Genomic DNA, 22,597 nt, shown 5'->3' with positions numbered 1-22,597 from the left:
ATTCCGTCACTTTTAAGGCCCGTTCATACTTGATACTCAACGACGCTATCGGAGGTAAACCGGCGCATGAAACACGGCTCTACCAAATCTAGACATCCGTTTTAGCAACTGCGATGTCACATGCTAAGAGGCTTCAAGCACATTATTGCCCAAGTACCACTTCTTCCTGACATAATTTTACGACCTTCTTACAGGGCATTATCGGGTGTAGTAAGGTCAGGACATCAAGGCAGTCAAGGATAAGGAGCTGGTGAATCCAAAACACTTTCCAGGCTAAAAGCTTTCTTCTCCCACGTGATCAAAATCTGACAATTTGGTGGCTCGTCAACGAGCCGTTCACGAAATCTATCCATCCCCTGTATCATATTTTCGTTATTGTGCTTCTGTTCATTTTCCCATGTATAACGTGTATACGAATCAGTTTCCCTTAAAAAGGTCTTCCACGAGGCCATCCCTCCCCTTAGGCAGATAGCCCTAGTGTGTTTTGCCATAATCTAAAGCAACTGTATTAATGCTTTTCTATTTTAATTCGTCCTTTAAGCTCATAAATTCTCCCACCTTTTTTTTTTTTTTTTTTAAATCTTACTAATTCTTTAAAGCAGTTGAAATTGTTTCATGCATTTCTTTGTAGACAAAGGCAATTAGACCAGGAATTTTGAAAAACGGATTTTTTTTTTTTTTTTTTTTTTTTTTTAAATTTTAAGAACATTTGAATACTCTAATAAAATAATGCTTTCATGTTATCTGCAAGCCACATCAGGAACGTGCATTATTTGCAGAAGCATATCTGGCAATAGTAATATACTAGATGTAAACAAATTCACGTTTTACTTCTATGATTTATTTTAAGGTAAAAGAAAATCGTATATATAGCTAGATGGGGAAGAAAATTCCTAAAAGCAGACGGCATAAAAAATTGAAGTTTGTTGATCCTTGCTACAGCGGCCCACCTCCACGCAGAAGAAGAAAGTACGAATATTTTTATTGCTATGTGAAAAACAAGTATTCTGTGTGTCAGATAGCTGTGTGTAATAATAATGCATGTTTTAGGGGCTAAATTCTGCTGGTGCACGACTTGCGTATTTCTTAGTTTTTGAGTAAAATCAATTTCAATTGGAGTCTCGAATAAAATGGGCTGCGGTATTTAAATTTATTACATGACTATTTTTCACCAATTTTGTGTATTTATTTCTTTTTGTTATTTTATCATTATTTATTTAATATTTTTTTTACCTTTCTTAACGGCTTTTCGTAGGTCTTTGACATTTTAATATAAGAAATTAAATCGTGAGTACAAATATTTCCAGGAACAGAATGTATGATTATGATCATTGGAATATGGCAAAGCTTACAAAGGCTATCTGTCTTTGCGAATTCTAACACATCATTTTAAATTTAGGTGTTAAGTTCTATTATATCCTAGTGAGTTAACATTTTCAAAGTAATCATTGGTGATAAAAATTGCAGTTCTTGTGTTTCATAAGTTTATGGAAATCATGAAGTCTGAACATGATTTGCATGCAAATGAACATTAAATGATTTATTATAAAATGAATGCGATTAAACACTTGTTAGGGCTAATCTTTGGAATATGGTAACAGGTAGTTTGGCGACATTTTGGTAAGGCGATAAAGGTTACTAGCTAGGACTTTAGCAGTATACATGGATAAAGTCGAGTGTGCGCAATGCCATTTTTGTGCAATTCTGGGATTTTTTTTAAGTGAAAATAGGTTGACGTCTACATGGATACCGTGTATGTGCAATTCTTAAAAACGCGGCAAGCAGTGGGCGATTCTGCACTTTCTCCCAATTTCGCACCTAATCTTCATCATGATTAAGCACTTTTGTTCCATAAAAGTTCTTGCATAAGCGTAATTCGGCTAGCAGATTGTTGGAAAAAAAAGTGTTGAGTAAAAAAAGAAAACATGCATTTACTTCGTGAAAACAAAATGGCATTCAAAAAAGAACTAGCAGGTTGCTGTAGCAGGGTTGGTCACCAAAAAATCGCCAAGTTACCATAATCCAAAGATTAACCCTTGTTAGAATATTTTGATTATTGCTTAATTTATTTATTGATTAATATGTTTATAAATTAATGTGTTTTAGAGAACACATTACATTTTGTGGTTTAATCCTAGTATCTGGTGCACATGGGATTTGGCTGCTTTTGGCGACTTTATGAGGAGCGGTGAAAACGGAACATAAACGATGAGTTGTGAACGAGTCATTCAAAGAATATATATAGTTATATATAGTATATATTATGTATATACACACATAGTATATAGACGTTCTTTGGATCATTTTTGGTGTTGGCGATAATTTTCAAAATCGCGCCACCGTATACTAGGATTTTACCCATTTTGCATACAAATGTAGCTTTTGGTAATGTATTTATCATTTTGTTTTTAATCTGAAAGTAAATGTCAGTATAGTCAAAGTAAATTCACATCAAGAGCGTCTTTGTTTATATTTAGCTATACTGAACATAAATTATAAAAAATGTATGTTTTGTACATGGTACAACTGTAAAAAGTATTTTAAATTAATAAAAATGAATGAAATTTATTAATATAATAACTAGAAATACTGAAGGTATTACATTTTTATGCTTCATCTCATATGAAGGTATTTTTTATGCTGGGAGTGTCCTTGTTAGTATGAATATTTAAATCTGGATTGCTTTGAAGTCAGAGTAAGGTTATTATTTTTTATGTATTTTGTTATTTTGGAATTAAATAGCAGCTTTATTATGTATTCATAGAATATCCTAATATAGATATTCATAGAATATCCTAATATATCACAATGAAAATATTGATTACAAAGCCAGTGGTCTTTGTGTGTGAATTTTTTTTTTAATTTAATTTTTTTGTAATTTATAGTTGATATATAGTTATTGCATTTCAATACAGGGTTGATCTTTACAATATGGTAACTGGTAGTTTGGCGACATTTTGGAGGCGATAAAGGTTACTACCTGGCACTTTGATAATAATGTGAGCAGTACTCAGTTCCGATTACGCATTATTTTGTGTGAGGGAAATGAGAGATCATGGGATATGTCATGTGATATTAATGGACGAATTACGGTTCTTTAATCGGAAAAGGGGGGAAATCGGGAAAAAATCTGGAAATTTTGTATGTGGCTTTATTCTGTGTTGTGTGAAACAGTGTTCGTGAATTTTTGGATCCCATGGCCGTAACTAAAGTGAATTCGGAATGGGTATTTATGTATGTATTAATTTAATGTATGTGCTCATTTATATTTTAAGTAGTGTTTTTGAATTTAATTATATTTTAATTAAATGATAGTTATTTTGTGAATTTTATGTTTGTAGGAATTTGGTATACGTTTTAGTTGAAGTAAACGTGCATGGAAATAATTTAAATATCTGACAATAAGTATTTGTAATGGTTCCGGTATGAATTCGTTGGTGACGTGTATAATGTAATAGATGATTTAGAGGTAAAAGTTTTTGGATATTTTATTTATTTTATATGTGGAAATGTTCATTACTTTTTCGCGATCAGGTAATTTCATATATGTTCTTTTTACCGGGTTTAAAGATTGAGAAAATTGTCATGTATTTTCGTGAAATTTTTCTAATTTATGAGAAAAAAGCAGTGTACATGGATATAGTGAAGAGTGTGCGCAATGCCATTTTTGTGCAATTCTGGGATGTTTTTTTAAGTAAAAATAAGTCGGCGTGTACATGGTTTAGTGATATTTTAATTAAATGATAGTTATTTTGTGAATTTTATGTTTGTAGGAATTTGGTATACGTTTAAGTTGAAGTAAACGTGCATGGAAATAATTTAAATATTTGACACTAAGTATTTGTAAAGTTTGCGGTATGAATTCGTTGGTGACGTTTATAATGTAATAGATGATTTAGAGGTAAGAGTTTTTGGATATTTTATTTATTTTATATGTGGAAATGTTCATATTTGGAAAGGGTAAATACTTTTTCGCGATCAGGTAATTTCATATATGTTCTTTTTACCGGGTATAAAGATTGAGAAAATTGTCATGTATTTTCGTGAAATTTTTCTAATTTATGAGAAAAAAGCAGTGTACATGGATATAGTGAAGAGTGTGCGCAATGCCATTTTTGTGCAATTCTGGGATGTTTTTTTAAGTAAAAATAAGTCGGCGTGTACATGGTTTATGTGTATGTGTTATTTTGAAAAACGCGTAAGGAGTATGGTATTGTGCACTTTTTCCCAATTTTGCAGTGAATATTTGTCATGATTAAGCAGTTTTGTTAGATAAAATTTCTAGCATAAGTGTAATTCGGCTAGTAGATTGTTGGAAGAAGTGTTCAGTAGATAAAAAGAAAAGAAACATGTCTTTACTTCGTGAAGACAAAATGACGGCGGGAAAAAAAAAAATAGAGGGTTGCTGTAGGAGAGTTGGTCGCCAAATTTTCGCCAAAAAAACGCCAAGTTACCATAATGTAAAGATCAACCCAACACAGTTTTGTTTTAATATTAGTTGCCAATTAGACTAGGCATGTAAGGGCAGTTTATCTTCAGTTCTATTGCAGTTTTGCAAAACTATTTCAAGTGATGTACTTCTGTTGAAGAGACTCGTGCTCCTCTTCCTCTACAACTAAATTCTAAAGCAAAATCTTGGTTTGAATGATTTTAAACACTGTCATGCTACGAAGACTATAGCATAGCTGCCAACTCTTCTGATTTTCCATCAGATCTGGATCAGTAAATATTTCAGTTTTTAATTATTAGCCTCTTCTAATGAAAATATTCTCCTGCGACGAAGAAAATTTATTGAACTTCTAAAACTTCAGTTGTGCGAATTTCATTCGTTCACTCTTACTGATTTTCAGCATAATTTTATTTGATGTGTGTTGTTTTAACCAATTACAAGCATTTGCCAAACTTTTTATGAAGATTCAACTGATATTTAATCAATTAGTAGTTGTATTTAGTTTTGTTTCCTATCAATAAATGGTACTTCACTAAGTTTATTTACACAATGCTGTCTACATTAGTTATTAATTTTTTAATTATGTTTAAAAAGCACTTTGATAAATGAAAACTTTCTCCTCTTTGAGATTCCTCAGTATAAAATTATAAGAAAATTACAAAATGAAATTAGCCAAAGAATATAAAATTTAGAATACATAATTAAATATTAATATGTGTTACTCTAGAATCATATTATAAATTATTCAATGCCCTGAATTATGTATTATAAAGTTTATTTGGATTTTTTTTAAAATGGTAACGAGTAGCAGCATGAAAACCTCGTAGATTTTCTTATTGCAATGTTATAGTCATGAATGTACAAGCCTTATATATTGATGTGACTAATCACACGTGTCTGATATAAGAAGGGCATGAAATTCATTGTGGCAAGAAGGTAAGTTTGGCCCTGTCATTGATGAGAGTCTTGGGCACCGTACAGGTGACACTATGACTTTGCTCAATTCTGCAATCAATTTTGAAGGAGAGCACTTTATGAAAGCAGGTTCATGAGTCTCCCACTCCTCTTCCTCTACTACCAACCTCTTGAGCGGACTTCTGGCTTGCTGCATATTTTGAGAGCTTCCATGCTTTGCAGACACGCAACACTTACAAACATCCATGCCAAGATTCGAACCAGGGCCCTTCATTACAACAGTCAGAGTCACTAACCACTATCCTGAGTGGGCAGTGCAATCCTCATCTGAGATTTGAAACAAAACTCAGTGACATGGAATGATCAAAATATCATATAGAGCAGCTAGTTACCAATGGAACACTTGTGGAAATTTTATGAAGGAAAAGGATTTTCTAAATTCTTTTTTTTTATGCAAGAAAGCATGTGAAATGTTTTCTTGAGTTCTTCATCCTATGTATTCTGCATAGTAACTTTCAAAATTTTGCCATTCCTTCTTACGATATGTACATCAAAATTTTACCATTCCTTCTTACAATATGTACATCTTACACACTCATATGTACTTCGTACAATATATGCTTGCATATATACACTAGTGTGCAAAACGTAAGCAACTTTTCTCATTTCGGCCATAATTTGGGGAAAAAAAAAAAAAAAATCAACTAGGAGACACGAAATCTATACTCCAGAAGCACAGTGTAGTACTTAAAGGATGAAAAATGTACGATAGCAAAAAAATGAATAGGACACATATGAAATAGAAGAGTAGAAAAATGACAGAATAAATAGAAAAAAGGGTTTATTGACAGAATGGTGTTAGTACAAAATATTGTTTGATGAAGAGAGACAACAAGAAACTAAAGATCCTTAATAAGAGATATGACCACCTTTAACTGCAATGGTTGTGTTGCACTGTCTATCGATACTCAACAACACCAGATTGTCTAACAGGTCTAGGGGTAAGAGTTCCCATTCATAAAGGATTCAGTTTTAGTTGTCTGGTGTTTTCTGGAAGCTAAGATCGTGCTACCAGGCATCTGCCGAAAATATCCCACAGATGTTCAATGGGATTTAAATCAGGGAAGCATGCTGCTGATATCTTCATTTTTCAGCACTCCTCAACAGCATGAGTCCTGTGTGGCCATGCATTGTCATCCTTAAAAACAAAGTCAGGACCAATGGCACCCCAGAAAAGGCGCATATGGACGAGGATAACTTCATCACAGTATTGATCTCTGGTAAATGTACCTCTGTTGAAAATGTGGCACTCTGTTCCAGTTTGTGCTTTGAAGAGCATTAAGTGCTCCTTGCATCAAAAGGAGAATAAAATAAATAAAAGCTGAATGAAATTAAAGGCTTCATTTAGATGACAATTTTGTCATCATAAAAACTTTGTGCTTTAAGTTTTTATTAAGGCATAAAAGTCATTAAGGCTATTTACATCTGTTTAACATGATTTAAGCTTTATCCAGTCAGAGAAGGAAAAATTGTGCATGTGTAAATACATAGCTGACTCAGCGAAACCATCGACTGATGTTTGGTTCACTGTGATTGGTAGTTCTTATGCCAAATCGGCATAAAATTGAAAAGGTAGAACTTTCATGCAAAATTCTTAAACTAGTTTTTATGATATACCAAGGTCTGGTTGCTCAGGAATGAAGCTCAGCTTAAAACTGTTATGACTTTAAAACCACCATGTGAAGGAAGTTTAAAAAATAAGAAGTAGAATTAAAATTAGAAATTTTGAAACTACATTTTGAACATAGAAGTTTGCAAAATTTAATTTCATGTCTCCTCTAGCAGATAACGCATGGCCGTTTCTGTGAATTCTGTGTTCGAGAAGCTTCTGGCTCATTTTTGATCTTTCAAGATTTTCTAGAATCTGCTCAAAGCTTCTCGAAATTTAGACGTATATAAATACAGGTTGCTAATCGATTTGGAGTTGCTTCACAATGAATGTTCATGGTGATAACACTGTGATTCCTTAGTGATTATTCCATATTCTGGGAGTTTTCCGAGAGTTTGATTTTTTAATGAGGTTTAGTTATGTAATTAATTCTTTGAGTGTCATGACTGCTTTTATCCGGTTATGAGATTTTTTATCACTTGGTATATATTAACTTATAATTTAAGATATTTTTCTATCTTACTTTCTTTAATAATACAAATGACAGTTTAATAAATGTAAGTTTAAGAAAATAGAGACTAAAATAAATAAATAGACAAATTTAACTAATAAAGGTTGTTTAAATACATGTAGGTCTTCATGACAGACCCCATAACCTGCACCAGTCAGAGAGTTAATAAAGTAATAAAATTAAATGATTTATTAATGAAAGTGATAGTAAAAGTTATATATTGTACAAAATCACAACCTCTTAAAAGCAGACTCTGTATACTAATACACTGACTACCAATAAGTATTTGGACACCTGTGATAGAAAAGAAAAACTAACTTTATTCAAAATCAATAGTTGGTAGAGTCTCCACAAGAGGTAATTACAGCGTGGACCCTCCGGGGCATACTTTCCACAAGTCTTTGTATGACAGCTAGTGGTATTTTCTTCCACTCGGCTTGGAGAAGACATAGAAGTTCCTTCACCGATTTTGCACGGGTAGTGCACCCCTGAATTCGGCGATGCAACTCGTCCCAGAGGTTCTCGACAGGGTTCAGGTCTGGACTCTGGGCAGGCCAGTCCATTCGATGAACTCCATTGGCACCATACCAAGCCTTGGTTAATGTCGAAACATGACAACTGGCATTGTCGTCCTGAAAGTAACAGGGGTCCAACCCGTAAAACTGCCACAATGTAGGAAGCACATTGTCATCCAAAATAGTGCAGTAGGCATCGGAGTTGAGCTTACCATGAATGGGGACCAAGGGTCCCAGACCATATCAGGAGAAACACCCCCAGATCATAATTTCACCTCCGCCGAACTTGACTGTTGGCACAATGCATTCTGGCAGGAGACGTTCCCCAGGTAGACGCCAGATCCAGACCCTGCCATCTGAACGGTAAAGGGTTAACCTTGATTCGTCACTCCAAAGAACCCATTTCCACTGATCTACGGTCCAATTTCGATGTGCTTTGTACCACATTAACCGAGCAGCGCGGTTGGACATTGTGATCAAAGGCTTATGGGCAGCAGCATGACCATGAAAAACAAGCAGGTGTGCTTCCTTATGGATGGTATTCATTGAAACAATATTCCCGGATGCCTGTTGAAACTCCTCACGGATGAGGGCCATTGGTAGGGTGCACTTCTTCCGAATTTCCCTGGACAGCACTCGTCGGTCTCTATCTCCCAGTTTTGTTGGTCTCGACTCGGGGCACATTCCGACAATCACCGCTCACCTTCCACTTCTTAATCACATAGGCCACTATCGACTTTGGGTACTTCAGATCGCTAGATATGTCCCTTAAGGATCGGCCACATTTGTGATAACCGATAATTATACCTTTCTCGAAATCAGAGAGTTCCGAACTGCGAGGCATCTTGCATGCGACTAAAGCTGATGCTTTCTCCTACACGATATATACTGTCGGAGTTCATGACGTACCTTAGGACCACAGATATCGTCATTTGCATAGGTTTCCAAATACTTATTGGTAGTCAGTGCATAGAAGAATATGGGAAACCATCATGAGTCCCTTCTGCTGCATACTGAGTGATATAGTTGATTTTAGGAAAAGCATTGAAATATTTGATGAAGCAGTGTGCATAGATAATAGCAGTTTTAATGAACGATAACACTGTATTCTCAGTGGTTTCAAATGACAAAGAGTGGCTGTATAAAATGCTATATTGGATGAAATTTTTAGCAAAATGAATTTATCAATATCAGAGAGAAGTGCCACAATTTTTTATGCAAATGCCAAAGTGCCTTTTTAAAAAAGGAAACCAAATGTATTGATTGGGATGTAGAAAGGGAAGCCCTCTTACAGAAACCTTACAAGAAGAAAATAATATTAAGATTCAAGAAAAAATGCTGAAATATATTAGAATATAAAGCTAAAAAAGAAAGATGTGGGTATTGAATGTGCTCAGTGTGAATAAAAAGCTCATTGACCTGATATATCATTGTGAATTAAGTCTCATTTCAAAAACAGTCTACCAGAGTTTTGACAAATTCATTCTATATTTTTTATGTTATGTTTTAATTTGGACCTATAGTATGCTGTAGTTGAACAATAGTAAAATTAAATTTTAATCATCTTCTATAAAGAGTAATACAAATTTCAAATAATGAATGAATATGTGTTTGAAGATTAACTTGAATAAAATTAATTGTAATGATCTTAATGATTCTCTTAGCAGTAATATAAAATTTCTGTTATAACACAAATTGGTTTGATTTATTGAACTTAGGAGATCCTTTAAGTATGGCTAATTTTTGACAGTATCATATTGAGATATTATGACAAATCATAAAATTTTAAATTCAATTTCATTCCATGTACATTGCACAGCTGTTCAAGATGTTTCCTTACTGTACATTCCCTCACTATGTATACTTTTTCTGTACCTCTGCAATACTATTCTTTTAAACATTATCAACTTGTAAGATATAGGATATGCCTAAGGGGTTCCGCTAGAGCAGTTATTTCTAATAAGGGGTACATACGTTCGGGAATCACTGTTCTGAAGCTACAAACACATTATCAAAATGTTTTGCTGTTCCAGTTAATGAATGAAACCACCACTTTTTAAAACCATTTGAATGGGATGTGATAGTTGAAACTTGTAATTTCAGTCAAGAAGACATTTGTACAAATGAATATTAATCTACTGTAAGTTTTTTAAGGTGGTAATATTATCAAAAAACCAATATAAAATATTATATACCACAAATAAGTATGAGCCTTAAGTGGTAATTTAAACTGATTGATGTAACTCATTTTATTATATATTTTGTGTTCTTTAACATGAAAAAATCATTATGTGCCAAAGACATAGTTTAAAGCTATATTATTTTAATAAAATATAAAGTAGATGAATAGTCTGTTTTATTAATTTTTTTAAAGAAATGTAAACAATAATAATTTATACTAGTTTTCTGCTAAGAGGGTATTTTATTCTTGAGAAGAAAAATAATGAAATGAAAGTATTTTAGAAAATATCAAGTACTTTACGTGCTAATGACATTTTAAATCAAACTTTTTTAGAAAAGTGAAGACAAAAAATAACTTTATGTGAATGAATAAAAAAAAAAAAAAAATAATGAAAAACATTTCTGCAGGTGTGTTTCTTTTTTTATCCCGTTCTCACCAAATTATAGCAACAGATTAAAATCTGCACTGCAACAGTGATCCTTGAGTAAATCATAATTTATTTCAATAATTATACTAAGACTGGAAGCTTTTACTATGCTAACCAAAAATATTGATGATAATATAATGTCGTTTAATTTAAACTTTCTTTTTTGCTTGCTTGTTCTAAACTTGCAGAGAATATCTATGTTTTTCATTTTATATTTTGGATTGGGATATCAACATTTTTAAATTATATTTGGAACAAGGAAACATTTTAACTTTTTCATAATGATAAACATTCAAAATTGATTAATATTGAAATTATTTGATATTTTTACAGAAATATTTTGCCTAATGAACCACCATTGGAAGATGATTATCAGGAAGTTCCTCGACAAATGGAAGAATTGATACAGCTGAAAGAAAAAGCAAAATCAAACAAATTTAAAAGAAAGAAAAAGAAGAAAGTATTGAAAGATGAATTTATAATAGGTAAATGTATTTCATCTGATAGATATCTTAGAAAACATTTTGGTTACATTCTTTTTTTGATTACATACCTATTAATTATTAAATTGCATAATACAGCAGCCTTCGACTTTCACACATAATTGGGTTCCTAAAAATATGTGCGAATGTTAAACATTAAGTGTATTTTAAAATACTTATTTATATAATATTTATTTATCAATATATATAATTAAATTAATGAGGTGTGTCAAAACATCTTTCAGTGCTTTTTATAATCTTGTTTAGAGTTAATTAAATACCACTCCCCCCTTTTTTAACAAAGAGTTCTATAACATGCTGTGTCTTTTTCAACTTATTCATATATAACTTATTAAAATTCCCCATGATGCATAAAAGCTTCGTTCACATGTTCGATTGTCAAAGTCTTTACAGTTTTATCAGCTTCTTTTTTAATACTTTCATAGAGTACTTCATTTAACTCTTGTTGATCTATTAAATATTCATTTGACAGAGGTATTGAGTGACTTTCAATCAGCTCATTAACATCTTCATGAAAGTAGATACAAATAACATCTATTGATGTCCAAATTAAGTTCATTCATTAGGCTATTTCATTTATAATAGTTTCCAGAGTTTCTTTAGAATTTATAAAATCGGTCATCATTCATAGTCATAATTATTTCCAGGACACTTTTATTGTTGACTTTTATTTCAGTCCACAAGTCCTCAATATTGTTCATTGCATTCCATATATATAGTTCACTCAGAAATCTCTTAACTTTTTCGCGACGGCGCGCCTTTGTTTAAGACGCTCGTGTGGGACGGAAGAGAATCGAAGGCAGTCACCTTACAGGACGGAGGTTTTGCATTGCTAAGCCTAATTTTATAACAAAAATCAGAAAAACAAAAGTTTCGCTTCTAGCATCGTAACTTTTGGTATCATTTTAGATTATTACTTGAGCTCTTATATATGTTAAAATTAGCCCTTAAAACATTTTTTCCTTTATTTTACATGAAAATATACTTAAAAAATTGCTTATCTTCTAAAATAATTTTCGGAAGCGCTATTCAAATTATTCCAAAGTTTTAATTGATAAAATCAATCAATAAAGTTTAAAATTAATAAAAAGAACACAATAAAGACTATTTACAGTAAGAAGTAACAAAATTTAAAATGAAAACGAGTGTGGTAAATCTCGAAGCACAGAGAAGTATCACTTGTAACTCTTAGAAAAAGTATCACTTTTTAACTCTTTAGAAAATGAATCAGTACTCTCATTTGCGTTAGTAAATGCTTCACTAACCATACTAGGGTATTCTTCCTCTGATAAATAGCGCCTTCCCGCCATAATAGACTAGAGGTGAGGCTTTTCTAAATAAAAAAAAAAGGAACGGAAATATATCTGAAGGCAATGCAAAATGTAAAAAAACTCCGCACAGTAACCCTAAAAAACCGTACATAGTAGAGGGGAAAAATAGAATAAAAAAAGGAATTGGATATAAATCAGATATGAGAATGTTTTCATTAGCACGCAGCGATTTAAAGAGCCCACCTCTGTTTACGCTTTCCCTCTGCCCCCCCCCCATCCTCGAACAGCTGATCAAAGTCAAGTAGAATATATCAAACTCAAGGTCAGGAACCTAAAACTGTGTTCATTTCAAAAGAAATGGAAAACGTTCCCCCTTAAAATGCATATACGCATCACCTGTCCTCTGAATGCGATCCTTACCGATGCGTGGATGGGACGCCCGGCTGTAAGACACGTTCTTAGGGAATGCGTATATGGGACGCCCGTCCTGAAAGGGTTAATGTAGTAATGTAGACCCACCTTTCTGTGCCATTTCCCTTGTTGGTTTGATTCATTATTGTCCTCATGTAATATCATTTAAATGTAGCTTAGCAATATTTGATCCATGGGCTCTATAAGGTAAGTAGTATTGGGAGAAAGAAACATAGTACTGATTTCCAGATATAAATTTTGTTGAGATTTTGGATGCCCCAGAGTATTATTTAAGATTGATAATTCTTTAAATTGTAAATTTTTACAATAGTGCTTAACAATATTGGTACAAAATGAAAAGTGAACCAGTCTTTAAATATTAACACCCATACATTTTTATATGATTTTCAAATGACCGGAGGCAATTTTTTATCTTTCCTTTTCAATATTCAAGTTTTTTCTACTTGATAAACTAACATTGGCATCAGTTTTAAACAAACAGCTAGTTTTGTTTCACTGTTTATCATCAATCCATGATAATATAGATCTTTTTATTTCATCTATCGCTATCCCATGTCTTTTGGAATCAGTTTTTAAAGATTTCTTCCACAATTTTGAACATATTCCTTAATGTTATTTTTGTTTTTCAAAATTAAAAATATCACAGGCCTGTTTATATCATACAAAAGGCTGACTGATTCAAAAGATTCAGATGCTTTCAGAACATATGATTACTTGCCCTTCTGTTTCCATCATATGAAGTTTATTTCATATTGACACTGCAGTTTTTCTGTATCTCACTCATGTTTATAAATTTATTAGGGCAATATATTTAAACATAAACAAACTGGCAAAACACACAATGTATTGACATGTGCCATAACACAAGACTAAACCTGTTTAATACATTGTATACATTCGGTCCTGCCACCACCACTTGGAACCCATAGACCTTGTCCAAGCCTGGATTCTAATGATGTTACAACCATTCTGAGAAGTCCACTACTCTAGGATGCAGTGTGTGAATGAGCATGAGCTCTTTGGGAGCAACTGCATGGAAGCAAACAATTTTTGCAATTAAAAAAAAAAAATTAAGTTTAAAAATGTGTAAAATAGCAAACTGTATGAAAGCAGAATGTGCAAAAGTTGAGGGCTGTCTGTAAATACAGTGGTCAATAACTAGAATGGCATTTTTGTTTTGCATTTTAACTTGAATTTAAAAGATTACAGCTTGATAAAATATACATATTATACCCAGTGAATTATATCTCTTAAAATGAAAGTTTTTCAAACAAATAATGTAAAACAATGTTTTAATTTGCTGTTAAATTTGAACAAAGAAAAACCTGAGAACATAAAAAAGAGCAAGATTTGATATGTGTTTAACTATCTTATACTGAAATTTGTGAAATTATTTTTCTAAAAATATTTATTTAGTTTTTGTTTAAAATCTATGGATGCATTAGTATTTAGATTCTTTTTTGAAATATATTAGCAAAGGAAAAAGTGTTCATATCTAAATTTTTGTTGTTTAATATTATTTAAAGTAGTATGAAGAGCTAATCTAGGTAAATGCTATGAAAAGTTCACTTTTAAACTGTAAATACAATTCTGTTCAGACTACTTCATATTTACTTAGTCAAAAACTTTTGTCCAAATAATAGTTTTTATTGAAATATTTAAGCTTTGTTTAATTTCCATAAATGTAAAAAGAATCAGTTTTCGAGCAAATTTTTTGGTAATTTTTTTTTTACACATACTAAACATATGTTTTCTCTCTATATGTACACACATAATTATACTTGTATATGCACACTATGTAATATGTGGTTGCAAACAAAATTTGTACTATATCACACCTTGTGCTATAAGCATAGACTAGTAAAAAAATAAACTTGCATTTACCCTATCATGTGTGGGTTTATAACAGTTATTAACAGCATGGCTAGTACTATTCAAAATCTGTTCAGGATTGGTTAGTAATCCCTTCTTATAAGTAGTGGCATGTAATGATAGTTCAAATGTATCTAACTAAAGTATCTATCTAATAAAGTGACTGTTTTGTAAGCAAATAAATTCCTTGTTATCCAGGATAAATAGCTTGGTTCTTTTACAGTAGTGATTATCACTTGGCAATGCAAATGAAAAGCATTAACAGGATAGGCATAGCAGCAACTCTTTAGTAACTCAGCAGTCAGCCAACAAGTACCTCAGTATCTTAGTTAGTGAGTACAAGAGCATTAATTACCTTTAAGGTGCACACAGTACATGCTTCCACTGTGCTGAGCTGGCAATGATACTTATTTAAATTTATCCTCCTTCCACTCCCCTCCCCGAGGATGAAGAAGTTCGTCAGAAATTAAGATACCTTTGCAAACTTCTGAAGTTCTAAGTAATAAAGCAGTTGCTCTGATCTCCTTAATGTTCCAGTCATCAAAGTTACCATCTCTTCTGATGTGAATTTCTGCAATCTTCCTGAGTCTCCACATATGGTGAGGAAACATGTCATCTTGTATAAACTGACATCTCCAGTCTTAATCCATGTTCCATGTTAAGTCTTAATCCATGTTCCATAATGAGCACATTTTAATTGATATAGATATTTTATATGCCATCTCTATCAAAAATTATTCAGCCAACTTTAAGAATATAAATTCCTCTTCAGGATGATATTTCTGCTTCAGCTAACTTCTTCAGTAGATCTAGTTAGCCCAGGTAAGAAAGATATCAGTTAAAAATGAAATCTTGTCTAACTTTTAAAGGATCATTATACACATAAGTTATTGGCCAAGAATTAATGATAGCTTCAAATTCCACTGTTACAGTTTGTAGTTCTTCATATGACAACAAATCCTTTCCGAGAATTTGTTTCAAATAAATTTCTATTAGCTTTACCATAATCACCCAAAATCCTCTCCATACAGCAGCTTTTCCTACCATATATTTAAATTTGATGTCCTTTTTTCTGTAATAATCCATAACCCAATCATCTGTAATTGGATTCCATAATCTTTGGAGTATTCTGCTCTTTTAAAAGCCTTTGCATAGCCACTGACGTGGACTCACATAGGCTGCATTTTGCAATGAAATGTTGAAAAGCAAAAGACACACCAAGTTGTTAAGCCTGAAATTGTTGTTAACAACACCAAGTTGTTAAGCCACATTTGTTAAGCCTGAAACCATTTTAAATGAATGATGCAAATGAAAATGGTGCTTATGAAGAAACAGTAGCATGTGATTTTTCACTTTTACCTTTCACGTAAAGTGATCTTGTAACCTCAAATGCATACGATTCCTAAATTTTGCCAAGAGACTGTGAAGCTGTTACCTGATTTCCTTGGTGTGTCTTGAATCCTTTGCATTTATAATAATTGTTCAAAACTTTTTAATGTTTTGCGACCTCCTGTTATCCAATAGCAGCTTGTAATTTATATGAGTGTATCCAGTAGCGTAACTAGAACTTTTGCCACCTGGGGGCACCTGAATTTACTACCCCTCTTCAGGGCCCGAATTAGCCTAATTGGGGCCTGGGACAAAAACTTCTTTGGGGGCCCCCTCTGCTTCACTACTTCAGTAATGAAAAGCTGAACTTTATGGAAGTATTTAAATTGTTCGCCTCTTTTTAGATATATAACAAGAAAATTGACTAGAACCTAAAATCCCCCCCCCTCCAATGGTCAGATGAAATATCGTTCTGTCCATTTTATTGATTTTCTGACAATTCTATGTCCATCATTAAAAGGATACAGCACTTCTGAAGAGCCAAAATTTGACAAAAATGCTATATTAATTTATAATTAGACAATGTAAAGTCTTTTTAGCAATTTGAATTAATTAACAAAAAATACCATAGACAACTCTTATGCACTTAGAATAGGCTAAAAAGCTTTTCTTGATGCATGCCATATCATCTTCATAATGTCAGAGCATCTGGCGCCCCCTCTGATGTGAGGACCCGGGACAAATGCCCCGCATGCCCCTGCCTTAGTCAGGCTCTGCCCCTCTTCCTGTAACAACAAATAATTTAAAAAGTCAAAATGACATACAGAGCAATAAATTAAAACTCCTATGTTTATTTTTGAAGGAAAATATTAGTACTGTTTCTTCATTCAGAAATTCGACCATGAAGGTGTACATTATCTACTTGCAAAATCAAGGTATTTCCAGTTGCAGCAGCATATGGATGAAGATTAGGATCCAATATGTTGGTCTCTGCATCTCTGAGCATTGAGATATCCATGTAGCAACACGTACAGACTTGGGTGCCCAGAAGGTATTCTTTTTCCATATGTTAGATGGATGATACCAAGTGTTTCTTTTCTCTATATCTAAACGTAGAATCACTTTGTAAAGCAAAGGATTCATCAGAACAGACATCCTCTGAATTTCATTTTAATTTACAAGACTACATGCTGAATTCGATGCTCCCTTTGGTGATGGAAGATAAGCAGAATGCACTGTTCCACCTGCCTAGTATACAGACCTCTCATGCAAACTGTCATGGCTGGTACTGTCTTTCCTGTTGCAGAAATAATAGTGTATCTAAGCTGGGATGGTGTTGCAGTAATGTTGTGACATGCATCTAAGTTGCAAATACTTATCATCCGCAGAAAGGGACTTTTTCTGGTAGGTCTTTAAGAGGCTGAACAGTTGTTAGAAATTTGTTTTGCAACCGACTTACCATGGAATGATCGGCATATAACCATCTTGCTATGTCAAACTGTCATTGATCTATTTCTAATCGGCCTGTGGCTCTATAATGCAATTCTGCTGGCAAATGTTGCCTCAAACTCATTTTTATGCTTTGGCTACCTTGAAATTGTTTTCATTCATTGAATAGCTATTTATTCCTAAATTGTGTTGTATTTACATGCAATGCCACTTTTTTGTTTAATGCTACTCAGTAAAGCTTACTTTAATTTACAACATATCAAAATTTTAAGAATTTTAAACCACTTTTAGCCGATTTATCGCATTTTGTAAATTTGTTGCTTTAACTTTTGGAAATCATGGTATTTAAAGTGTGTGGAATTTATTTAACTTCTTAAATAAAATTTTTTCTGTCAGTATTTGCATATCGTAATATTTAAACTTTCAAATATATTATTTCAGTGAAAAAAGATGTTATTGAAGACAATGAGCCAGGAATGACAATGGGAATAAAAAAAATGCCTAATGTTATAAAACAAAGAGCTTCTGAAAATGAAAATCAGTTTTTTAATAGGCTACAAAAAATGACTAATCAAGCAATTGCTGAAGCCAAGGTAGAAGAGAAATATAACATAAAGTTAGTTAATATTGATGAAAAAGGAAATGCAGAGTATGTTTCAGGAGAAAAAGAAGTGAGTGAATCAAAAAAACGGTATGTATTTATGAACAGTAATTATTATAAATAGACAAATAACATTTTCTAAACAGTAGAAAGAATGTGTAATTCTATCATACTTAAAATTTCTGAATATTGCATGATTTTTTTTAATCAATTTTTTCTTTCTTTCCTTTTCTTTTCCTCTTGTAGGAAACGTGAGAAATACAAGGAAATAGTTAAAGAAAAGAAAAAAATGAGAGCTAAAGATGAAGAATTTGATCTTAAAAAAGGTTTTGCTTTTTGTATTACATATTTAATTTTTATTAAATACAAAAATTATGCTTAAAAATAACAAAACAAAAATAATATTTATTTATTTTTATTTAGAGTGTATACAGTTTGGAGAAGTTGCAACAGCTCCTCCATTACTGACTGCAAAACCCAGAAAAGCACCTGAAGGGGTTAAGGTATGCTAACATCTATATTTTAAAACTTAATTTCTAAGAAATTATTTAAAGCAAGATGCTGTGAAATTTCAATGACACATAAGTGTAACATAATAAAAAAAATTTTTCCACAGGAGTACAGCAGCATTGTAAAATCATGCATTTTACTGATGCTTAAACTATTAAAATTATTTTATTAACTCTAAAATTAGAGTTGTTTATACCGGAACTTCAAGAATTTTAAAATTAGCATTGTGCTTGAGTAACTAAAGACTACAAGAACACGGGTGTGATTCTTATGGTTCAGTGGACTGCCTGCACGAGGGTTTTCGTAATTTGCCCCTATTGCAATGCAAACACAAGCCAGTTTTTCTAAGAAAATCCATTATAAAATCATACATCCTCTTAGAGAGAGAGAGAGAGAGCCTTTGGTTGCTTTGTTTTAATTAGCTCACTAAGAAGTTGTATCCCCCTCATCTGGCATATTTTCAAATTATTTTATATTAATTCTACAGTTATTTTATATAAGTGCAGGATTCTATATTAAAAGGTTTTTGTTAAGAAAATTTAAATTTGACTCCAACATAAATTTACTAAAAAAATTATGCCTAGTATGAAATGATAACTATTAATCAAAGAATTATAATTCAGTTGCCACTCTGTCTGAAGTGCAAGGAAATTTTGCATACCAGTATCATAAATTATATGTTGCTTCTTAATTAAATAATAATATATGTTGTAATTTGTTAGAAAATAATTTGTATTGAATTGCTGCATTACTGTATATGTGTACATTAAAAAAAAAAAAAAAAAAATGCTGTATGAAAACAAAAGAATAGTTATTTAATTAAATTACTATTTGTATTAGACAGATGATGTAAAATAAATTAATTAATTAAGAAAAAGATAAAATATACGGAATCAAAATCAATCAGATGTGACAAATTATCTAACAGAAAGGGATTAATTAAAAACAATTGAAGCAATTCATTCAGGTATTATTCAGAAAAGTGTATCTGTAGATAATTATTTTGGACACTTTTTGATGAAGAGCAAAGAATTATCAACTAGTGTTTATTAATTATTATATAATATTTAATGATTTTTATTAGCCCAAAAGGGACTGTTAGACTGAAAATGGGATTTTTCATCGGTTGACTTTAAACGGTGTTATCAAATTTTTCCACCAATTATCACTCCCTGTTACTTTTAAAGAAATGAAATAATGAAGAATCTGCATTCATATATATGCATGCATGTTCCTGCCGTTGTGAAAAAACGATGGTACTGAGAGCCATCCAGTTTTGAATAATGTAGTCTTGCACAAAAACATGTGCACCTGGAAGCCAGAGTTTTGAATTTCTAATTTGTTTTATTATTTATTTCAGATTTTGTAAAACTTTAATGAATTGTTGATTGACAAACTCATTGATTTGAAAATGAGCAATATATATATATATATATATAATTTTAATTAGGAAACTTTACAAAAGCAATGTGTTATCGCAACAGAAGTAAAATAATTTTATCTGCCATGTGCCATTCATTACATATCTGCCTGCTTGTTGCCATTCAGTAAAGCAGATGCTTTCAAATTTAATATGAAAGGATATTGAGTAATAAACCGAGCGATTTAAAAGTAATAAACACAGTTCTTAAGAATATTTTTCCTACTTTTTAATATGATTTATTTAAATAAACATGTATTAAACTCACAGGAATGAAATTACACTGGCTTCACTCATTTAAAATCATTATATACTTTTTTTTATGATAACTATTATAGGTAGCTGGCCACACGAGCAGTTAGTTTTTAAAGAAATAATATATATGGCAAATAAAAAAATCTTTTAAAATTTTTTAAAAAATAAATCATCTGAAATACTATCATTTATTCACACAAAAAGCTTAAATTCCAATTTTTTTTAATTGATTAAACTGATTAAATTTATTTAGTTGGTAGAGTAAGTGGCATAAGAATCTTAGTGCAAATGATAAATGTATGGAAAACTTAAATGTGTATGTATTGTTTATAATCTTTTTCTTTTTTGTATAGCCTGGTAAAAGAAAGTTAGCATTAGACCAGCTTCTGAAACATGATGAACCTGCTGAGCCAAAATCTGTAACAATTAAATGGAAAAATATGTCACCTGTACGACGTAAAGTTATAGAAAATGAGAGACTTAGAGCTATTCAGATGTATCGTTTGTTAAAAAATAAAAAAAGTGGTGCTTAGCATTTGCATGCTAGTAAAGATATTTTATTTTATAAACCATCTTCAGATTTATAATACATGATAGTACTTTTTTATGCAAAGCTAGGCCGAGGCAACTGTATACCCTCTTTAGCCTCAAAGAAGGTATATGATAATATTATATCATCTACAGTTTCCAAACGGGGATCCTCTGCGTAATTTGGGTCCAGGTAAAAAAATACAGGCATATCAACCTAGCAAATTAGCAAAAATTAATGAAATAGCAGTACAAAATTATAACAAAAATTAACTTCTAATAATTATATTATATAACATGTAATAATTGAATATGACAAAGCTAAAATTATCAGCAAACATCAGCACAAAAGCAGCCTATAAATTAGAGAAGCTGTAGAAATTGCCACGAGGCCATTTCATAATAGACATTTTTTTTAACATGTTTGCTGCCAACTACAAGTTATCTCATAGGTCAAAGTTTATGTTTAGGCACCAGCTATGGGCTAATTTGTGGAATGTACCTACACACACAGCAAAAAACACAACAATTTGGTGCAATCCAAGAAATTTATTATAATTAATATAAGTATTTATAAAGTAAATAAATAACATAGGAACTGTAAAAATAATCAAGCAATTTATAATAATTTTTGTTATAAAAATAATCTTTGCTATAAGCAACCACCAACTACGAATATACTCATTATGAGTATGCTCGCAGTTAGCGGTGTCATAAAACATTTTATCAGAAAAACCGACTACGATATAACTCGTATGTTAATAAAGCAATTAAAAATTATCTAAATTCAATATCTTTCCCATAAATACATGCTTTGTATTTTTATTTTAAAATTAATTAAAATTTTTTGGCATGCTGGAACCGTTTTTGAAAATGTCACTTGGCAGCGAGCATGTTAATCTCCTATGCATATGGATGCCAGTCTTAAAAATATAGAAACCAAACAGCAGTAAAAGGAGGTGAACTTGAACAAATCATTCAACTGGATTCCAACTGATAAAGCAGATAAGCCATAAACTCCAACCGATAAAGCAGATAAGCCATAAACTCCGACCGATAAAGCAGATGAGCCATAAACTCCAACCGATAAAGCAGATAAGCCATATACTCCAACCGATAAAGCAGATAAGCCATAAATGCAGACTTTAATTTTGTTTTAATTTTATTTTGACTGCATGTCCTTTTAATTCATCAATATAGAAATATATATATTTTATTAAAATGAAAAATAGAAAAAAATCAGGGATTTCAAAAATGTATATATCAACTGCTGAAGACAAACATTTATCAGACTGTGTGTTGATTGAAGTGTTAACTGACAATTATTGTCTAATTGTCAGTTAACATTTGTATAGAAAACAAATTCAATCTGATTTAAATAAACCTTAGTAATTTTTCGAAGAAAACTGATCTTTCCAGTACAAAATAACAATCCAAGATTTAAAAAGACCATAACGTAATTGCAAGAAAAAATATTTGTGCACATATGAAGTTTCAAATAAATATTTAATTACATGTATATTGTTGGAAGGTAATGTAAAAAATAAAAGCCATGAAAAAATTGTTGAAAATTATAAGAATGAAATTTAAATTCATAATAAATGCAGATAATCAATATTGCATAAGAAATATATAAATAAAACTCCAGAAAACTTAAGCATTCTGTTATATTGATACATACCTAAATTGTTGATACAATGAAATCTCGATTCTTACATATTATCACGTTGACTGTGTAACTAACACCAAACAGCATGA

The 22,597-nt window shown here is 31.7% G+C and overlaps 2 protein-coding genes across 2 annotated transcripts in view; one reads left to right on the top strand and one right to left on the bottom strand.

The window, feature by feature from the left end:
• Positions 1–791: 791 nt before the first annotated feature.
• Positions 792–20,850, top strand: LOC118184069 (coiled-coil domain-containing protein 137). The gene is made up of 6 exons (XM_035353714.2): positions 792–969; positions 11,003–11,154; positions 17,967–18,216; positions 18,373–18,452; positions 18,550–18,629; positions 20,665–20,850. The coding sequence occupies exons 1-6, from the start codon at positions 878–880 to the stop codon at positions 20,842–20,844; spliced, it is 834 nt and encodes a 277-aa protein (XP_035209605.1). The 5' UTR covers positions 792–877; the 3' UTR covers positions 20,845–20,850.
• The window catches only part of Cox11 (Cytochrome c oxidase copper chaperone COX11), a 21,782-nt gene continuing 20,025 nt past the window's right edge, over positions 20,841–22,597 (bottom strand). Inside the window, exon 6 of the mRNA XM_035353715.2 lies at positions 20,841–21,056. Within this exon, the coding sequence (XP_035209606.1) occupies positions 20,916–21,056 (141 nt within the window). The 3' untranslated portion in view covers positions 20,841–20,915. The remainder of the gene's footprint in view (positions 21,057–22,597) is intronic.

This window comes from Stegodyphus dumicola, chromosome 12 (genome assembly GCF_044657685.1).
Source record: "Stegodyphus dumicola isolate Sdum_Otavi_A_Nest chromosome 12, ASM4465768v1".
Classification (NCBI taxonomy): Eukaryota; Metazoa; Arthropoda; class Arachnida; order Araneae; family Eresidae; genus Stegodyphus; species Stegodyphus dumicola.
This window is presented reverse-complemented; position numbering and strand designations above follow the sequence as displayed.

Coding starts and splice junctions, on each gene's coding strand:
- LOC118184069 (XM_035353714.2), top strand. CDS start 878: ATGGGGAAGAAAATTCCTAAAAGCAGACGGCATAAAAAATTGAAGTTT. Junction 18,217..18,372: donor GTGAGTGAATCAAAAAAACG/GTATGTATTTAT, acceptor TTCCTCTTGTAG/GAAACGTGAGAAATACAAGG. Junction 18,630..20,664: donor AAGCACCTGAAGGGGTTAAG/GTATGCTAACAT, acceptor TTTTTTGTATAG/CCTGGTAAAAGAAAGTTAGC.